Source organism: Limulus polyphemus, unplaced genomic scaffold, assembly GCF_000517525.1.
Source record: "Limulus polyphemus unplaced genomic scaffold, Limulus_polyphemus-2.1.2 Scaffold9377, whole genome shotgun sequence".
Lineage (NCBI taxonomy): Eukaryota > Metazoa > Arthropoda > Merostomata > Xiphosura > Limulidae > Limulus > Limulus polyphemus.
The window spans coordinates 1-8205 of NW_013674987.1; the positions used below are offsets into that span (position 1 = coordinate 1).

The 8205-nt window shown below is 33.2% G+C and overlaps 1 protein-coding gene across 1 annotated transcript; it reads right to left on the reverse strand.

Annotated features, from left to right (window-relative positions):
• Positions 1-6382: 6382 nt before the first annotated feature.
• Positions 6383-6976, reverse strand: LOC106475895 (gonadotropin-releasing hormone receptor-like). Its single transcript, XM_013936571.1, has one exon. The coding sequence runs from the start codon at positions 6974-6976 to the stop codon at positions 6383-6385; it is 594 nt and encodes a 197-aa protein (XP_013792025.1).
• Positions 6977-8205: the final 1229 nt, after the last annotated feature.

Below are 8205 nucleotides of genomic sequence, written 5' to 3' on the forward strand. Positions count from 1 at the left end.
AATATATTTTGTTGATTTTCCAAGGTGTTTCCATTATTTTGTCCAACATATATAGATGATTATATTTCCTCTACATATAAACCGTTTTAAATTACGCAATACAATGTGCTTGTATCCTCTTTGATAGCTTTTTGACAATAACCTGTGACATCAATACACAGCTCTATAGTAAACTTACCTTATCAGTACAGTTTTGCCACTTTTAGATTAAAAATATTTTTTGTTCACTAATTACTATTTAGTATTTTATATCTTATGATGACTTTTATTGTAAATGTTCATATAATATTTCGTATTGACTATTGTTACTTATTAGAATTTTAAATGGTCTGAAATTGAGTTAACTGATAAATTTAAATTTAGTAGTTAAATTGTACTTTGGATTTAGTAGTTAATAAGAACCGATATATACTCAGTTTATGATATCTGCCAACAAGATTGATACGCACAGTTTTCTTTTTTAACACAAATACATTATAATATACACACAACGGTACAATTTACAATAACAATTATTTCAAATAGTTATTACAAACAAAGTCTTTTTTTTTAATCTGGAACTTCTTCGATATCTTATCGAGGATTCACGATGAGCGAGTTGATTACGAGTTGACGTAGGTATATTTCACTTACAGGAAGCTAGCTAGCCCTGTAATTTTCACTATTCATATGCCTATTAGAGATTGAGTTTCCACAGATGACGTTAAGTAATGTCTTCGTAAAAGTATTAATGTCCGATGAGAATCCACTGAAGTTAAATGGTTTGTAATGTTCGAAATTTATAAATTCTCCTAGTCAAATATCTGAAGTTTTTCCGATTGATAAGCGTTATAACAATCACAGTTATAGCTTCCAAAGTTTATAGCACACTGACTATAGCGAACTAACAATAAATGCTCTCTTTGGCGCGTTGAGTTGGATATATATATAGCGGTGAGAAGGTTTTCTAGAAGATTCAGATTACGTAACAATACAATTTAAGGGTTTACGTACACACATATATTGTTGATTCTTACTCTCGAAAATCTTCTACAGCTTTGGAGAATATAAGCTATAAGGCTAGGCATGTTTTTAAATATTAAATTAATCCAAACAAACGTTGATATTAATATATATATATATATATATATAACAAATTCGTTACACTATTAATATGAATAAATAGCAATAATTAAATACGGGTTGGTAAAATATTAGCCCAAAAGTTGGCGGTGGATGGTGTTGACTACTTGTCTTCCCTTTAGTCTATCATTTCAAAGCTAAGTATGGATTTTAAGGACTTACAACGCTAAAATCCGAAATTCGATTCCCCGCAGTGGTCAGAGCGTTGATAGGTATTGTGTAAAAATCAACATGAGCAACAGTCATTAAAACGTCTATGACCTTCACAAAAATATTTCACCAAAATTGTCACAGTACACTGGAAGCTCACATGACTTTTTCACATATCTTCTGCTATCTTCACATCGTAGATTTTAAAATTTCATCCTCAAAATAAAAATAATGAATTAGCTCTTTTCAGATTTCTTCCATACAAGAATTTTTGTAAGTTAAAACCATCTAGCCCTGAGTAACGTGCTAATGTAATTATTTTATTGGCACAAATTCAAATATTGTCTCACATTGAATTGACCAATGCCCCATCTTGACTAATAAGTCATTTTGTTTGTTTGTTTGTTTTTAATTAGGCACAAAGCTACACAAGGGCTATCTGTGCTCTGCCCACCACGGGTATCGAAACCCGGTTTCTAGCGTTGTAAGTCCGCAGACATACCGCTGTGCCACTGGGGGGGCAAGTCATTTTGTTTTCATCGTGTATTTAATAGTTCTGAGGAAATATTGTTAAAGAATAAGGCCTCAAATTAATATTATATGATAGATGCGAGTTTCAAAATGTCTGCTTAAATTTGAACAAGGTTCATAAGGTAATGTATTAGAAAAATATATTGTCTTAAGTATTATCCTCGTGATTATTACAACTGTTATGGAACATCTTCCCTTGTTGTAGAAGTCTTTGTTTAAGAGAATATTTGTTAATTATTGTTAATTGTTTTTTTGCACGCACCATCCTGTACAATTTCATTTTTTGTGTGATACTGAGGTTGTTGTTGTTGTTTTTTACTTTGTTTAAAGGTTAACAGAAATACAGTACTTTGCCCTGTATATTTAAAACAACTTCCTCCTAAGCCATTTGTAGTCATTGGAAGATGTATTTATTAGATTCTATGTCTTCAGTCACAAAAGGCTTCAGCTTTACGATTCGTACAATCCACTTGTACCCAGCAAACAACCATCACAAACCCATAAATGTCATTGCTGAGCTGTGGACATTCAAGATATAGATCACTTTAGTAAATCCTCGTTATTTACATGATGCAGGTCCATGCCACAGCCATATTCACTCATTAGACTCAGATCTTCATTACTTACATGATGCAGGGCCATGCCATAGCCATATTGAATACTCAATAGACCCAGACACATGTTACTTACATGATGCAGGTCCATAATATAGCCATATTCACTCATTAGACTCAGATCTTCGTTACTTACATGATGCAGGCCCATGCCATAGCCATATTCACTCATTAGACTCAGATACTCGTTACTTACATGATGCACGTCCATGATATAGCCATATTCACTCATTAGGCTCGATACTCGTTACTTACATGATGCAGGTCCATGATATAGCCATATTCACTCATTAGGCTCAGATACTCGTTACTTACATGATGCAGGTCCATGCCACAGCCATATTCACTCATTAGGCTCGGATCTTCATTACTTACATGATGCACGTCCATGATATAGCCATATTCACTCATTAGACTCAGATCTTCATTACTTACATGATGCAGGCCCATGCCACAACCATATTCACTCATTAGACTCGGATACTCGTTACTTACATGACGCAGGCACATGATATAGCCATATTCACTCATTAGACTCAGATCTTCGTTATTTACATGATGCAGGTCCATGATATAGCCATATTCACTCATTAGGCTCGAATCTTCATTACTTACATGATGCAGGTCCATGCCATAGCCATATTGAATACTCAATAGACCCAGACACATGTTACTTACATGACGCAGGTCCATGCCATAGCCATATTCACTCATTAAACTCAAACGTCATTCTAAGAATGTTTTATTTGTAACATCGCGTTCAATGTACAATCATTTTACCAAACTGTCGACGAACAAGCTCATATGCATATGCTAGTGTAGAAGATAACCACTTCACATATTCAAATGAACACTCTGGTACGTTTACTCTGGGTGGAAGGACATACATGAGCGCCACAGGAAGTTGTACTTATTGTCCTAAAGCCAGGATATTTGAAGAATAACCACTCAATTGTTGCTCAGATATATGGAACACCATCATGATATAAGGCGTGTTCCGAACATAACTGGTTTTATTAGGATTTATAAACCTAAAGAATCTAAATTGAAACTCGTATGGGTTGTTCAGCCAAACCATCCAACAGAAAAAGATATGATTAACTCATGATGCCAGGTTAACACCATCATGATATAAGGCGTGTTCCGAACATAACTGGTTTTGTTAGGATTTATAAACCTAAAGAATCTAAATTGAAACTCGTATGGGTTGTTCAGCCAAACCATCCAACAGAAAAAGATATGATTAACTCATGATGCCAGGTTAACGCTGATAAAACGTCAATTTACTCTATGTAATAATTTTATATTCCATTTTTAGCTGTTTTTACTTTATTTAAATTGTTTGTTTACTGTTTTTAGGAATTATTTTCAAGCTAATATTTTATAAGACTATCGTTTCTCTAAAGCACATTAGATCTGAAAATATCCAGATATTCCTAAAGAATCCCAAAAATTACTGATATATTTATAACTTTTGTATTATAACATGTTTCTTTTGGAATATGAACGACAACTGTTAATCAGAAAGCATATTTTACGTCTATAGCTTATATAAGAAGTACACTACTCTACGTCTTTTATCAATCAAGATATCACAAACTAATTCTGTTTCCTTAAACAGTAGTTTAAAATGTTCACTTAATAAGTTTTTTAAATATTTCAAGATCTGTGTGGATATTTATGATAAGTTTAGTATTTTTTCCGAGTTGATATTGGTTTTTAAAGTGTAAATATTTGACATAAGCACAATTTAACATTGATCGAGATGAATATATATTGATTTTCAACTGATTCATCAGGGAGAAGATGAAGTTTTAAAATAAATATTAGAAATGCGGTAGTACCAAAAATGTCTTTAATTATGAACGTTTCGGAATTGTTTCAAATTCAATCATGGGCATCCTACTTCAAAAAGTTAATTCACAACATTCTAACTACAAAAATACAATAGGCATTAAGCAAGGAGTTTCTGACACAACCAAATATTTAGAAAGAACTCAGATTGAAACAGTAGCAATATAATGGGATGTTCGATAAAAAGTGCGGCAGACGTAATTTTAATAATATTGTTAAGATGAAACATTATAAAACAAATAAAAATGATTGGAATAATGACAACAAAAACAAGTAGATGTTATTGTTTATTGTTGGGGGATCATATTGAAAATGGGGAGGCTTTCTTTGATAAAGAGTTGGTAATCCGTGGTCCAGAATCGAGAATTTGAAAGTTTTCTAGAAGTATTATGTGGTGGTTGTTATTCTCACTATGCAACCGGATACAAGACACACGTGGATTATTTAACTTATACCTGCTTCTAGCTGAAATTACCATGTGCTCGTGTGCGCGTGTTTGTAGATTACGTGTAGTTTTACCAATATAGGTGGTAGCTTTACAGTTATCACAACTGTATTTATAAACAACACAAGAGTGCATTGGAATATTTCTTTGGTTTTAAACAAGTTTTGAATTCTAAATGTTGACTTAAGTACTAAACGTCATTTTATTTGCGAGTAATATGTCTTGGTTATTTTTTTTGATTTTGGATTTCAGCTTAAAACTTTGTTTTGCCCATGGAAACAAGTGATAAGAACTAGTGGACATTTCGAGACAGCATGTGCCTTCTAGTTCGTGTAACAAAGAGGATAACGCTTAAAACTTTGTTTTCCCTATGGAAACAAGTGATAAGAACTAGTGGACATTTCGAGACAGCATGTGCCTTCTAGTTCGTGTAACAAAGAGGATAACGCTTAAAACTTTGTTTTGCCCATGGAAACAAGTGATAAGAACTAGTGGACATTTCGAGACAGCATGTGCCTTCTAGTTCGTGTAACAAAGAGGATAACCATTACTGTGTAATATGTTAATTACATGATTTATTTCGCCTTCGTATACTTATCATTTTCAGATAAACTGTTTTTCTGTGAATTGTGACATAAGAGAACATTTGTACGTGGTAATACCTTTCCTAGCTATATTTTCTTACTTTTAGCAGTATATTTGATGAGGAGGAACCCACTTTTTAGGAAATAAAGTCTGGAGATGTCTGATGATGACATAAACATGTCGAAACTTTGTACAGTTGTAATAAAGTGTCTTTCAACACCCATTCAAGCCGTCTCCAGACTTTAGTAGTATATTTGTTAGAATGGTAAAGATAGACGTTCCAAATATGTTTCCTCTATCTTCTTTTTTCAGCTCATAGTATATCTGCCATGAAATGAGTCAACATTGATCTCTCTTTCAATGTGCGCCTTGAACCCAATTAATGTTTAAAGACTTGTTTCAGTTGTTCAAATAAATCCAGTATTCAAACTAAGAATGGTACCCCTGTAGGTCAGCGGTGAGTTTACGGACATAAAACGTTAAACTCCTGGTTCCTACTTCCAGCGCTGGACAAATTAGCATATATCCCATTGCGTATCATTGCGCTAAAACAAACAAAACAACTAAAAATGAAACGTTTTAACAACAGTGTCCATTAACTATTTACAAAAGAACCAAAATAATCAAGATTTACAGGCGACATAAATACAAACTTAATATTACTTGTTTACAACTACAAATTACACAATAAAGTGTAAAAATCTTCTCTGTTGATAATGTAAAAACAATTGGAAAACTATAAAAGATAACTCTTCCAAGTCAAGAAAGGTTTTCATGACAGTAACATTTAGTTTTAACGTCCACCAGGATAGACGGCATTTATAATGTTTCACTGTTCCTTGCTTGTTTTTTTTATAAAATATCTTAATGTTTCAGATACAAATGTAATAACTCCGTTTTAAGCTGGATTTGGTAGCCGAGATAAAATCATATTATGAAAGTATGTAAGAAACACATGAAATATTTCCACTTGTTATATTCGATGTCTTGAAGTGTTATGAATGATCGTATTATTAGTGCAGATCAACTGTAGTACCAGAAGCTCTAAAAACATTATCAGCTTTTTATTTTGTCCTATATTCTATAATTCTAAAGGATATCGTAAAAATTGCATTACATTAAGCAAATGAATAAGCTCTGAACTATGGTTATTGCATAAAATATACTCTCGTACGAGATTTCTATTTATTTGGTGTAAGGAATGATTAATTAAATTAATATCTACCTTCAGTCGAAGTGCTAACGGCCGTTTCACAGCTCTAAACCGATCGAATGCAATAGGCACCATCATATAATTACTTGCACAAGAACCAAATCCCAGAAGAAAGTTAAAGATTTTGCAGAAGGCTTCTCCCGCAGGCCATCCTGGACCCATGTATTCCAAAATCAGAAGTGGAAGAGTTCCAGACAGAGTCACCAGAACATCTGCTATTGCAAGATGACCAAATAGTTGGACGATACGAACTCTTCGTTTACGATGTGTCCACAGCCAACCCAGCATCAAGCTATTCCCGAGAACCCCCAGAATGACGAGAACACAGAGCGAAGTAACTCTAATATTTTTCATCGTTTTATGTAGAGGGCTCACAACATCGGAGCCATTTTCACAACAATGTGATGAAGAATGTTCCTCTGTATCTAACCAGATATTTTCTGTAGAAAGCGTGATATTCATTCTCTATCTATGTGAGGCACTGCATTAATGGTAGAGCAGCAAAAGTTTCCAGTAAAAATCGACTTGTCAGTACCCATGATCCCTTGCTTTTCTTAACGTAAGCGAGCTGTACGAGCTGCACTTGTGTGATCGGCAGTCATTGTTTCTGCGGTGACTTCAAAGAAACTGACTTACGAAATAAAAGCTGGAAGTGAGATGGTGATTAATAAATCAAAAAAGAGAGAACTACATATAAGTTTTTGTCAAACTTCTCTTTACGATTTATCGCTGAAGTTGCAATATCTGTAGATCCTGTTTCGTTATGTTATATGTGGATGTTTCATTGATTTTTTGATTGATATTATCAAATGACAACTAAAACAGTTCTTCTTGGTTAGGACTATGTTCAAGCTATTAGTATTGAAGAATGTTCGTGTCATTGGAACATCAACGTGTAATTATTTTACGAAAGAATGATTGTTCAGGACTGTAGTTGTTTATTAGAGTTTTTCTAAGAGTAACAATTCTTTATTAAACGTAAAAATGAATGTATATTAATATTTTTTTAATAAAATTGCAGATTAAAATTGTTATTTTCTATAGATCACTTACAACCTTAATCATGAATTCTTGCTTTAAGATCAAGCAAAATTCTCACTAAAAGTAAATTAACTAACATATTTACAGATTTCTGATGATAAAACTTGTACTTAGTTTTAGGTTCGTAAAAATAGTTGCCTTTTCTGTAAATAAATATTTCAAGTTCATATTTAAAATTTTGAGCTTTATATCATGTGACATCGTGAGGCAAACTAAGGCAGTTACGATCCTTGTTATGTTTATTTATTTTTATTTTATTACAACTTACATCCTTTACAATAAGTGAGAATTGTTTTTAGAACAGCTACGACGTTTCGACCACTGATCGACGTTTCGATCATTCTCAAGTACACAAGTATATTATGTATGAAGTGAAGGAGTAAAAAAAAATCAATCCACATACAGGTCATCAAAAGCTAGATGTGAAGAGATATCTAGCATAGTCGCTCTATCTACGGTGTATATGCCGCTTTTCAGTTATCCAGAGCGTCCCAAAGTCTTCAACAAGCCTAGCGCATACATCCTAAGTCTTACATTCTTATCATGCATTAGATTAGAGAAAAAAGTCTACTAGTGAAGCAGACTGTTGTCACAAGTTATGTAAGAATCATATTTGAATAACAAATATCAGATTAAATCGGATCAGTTGT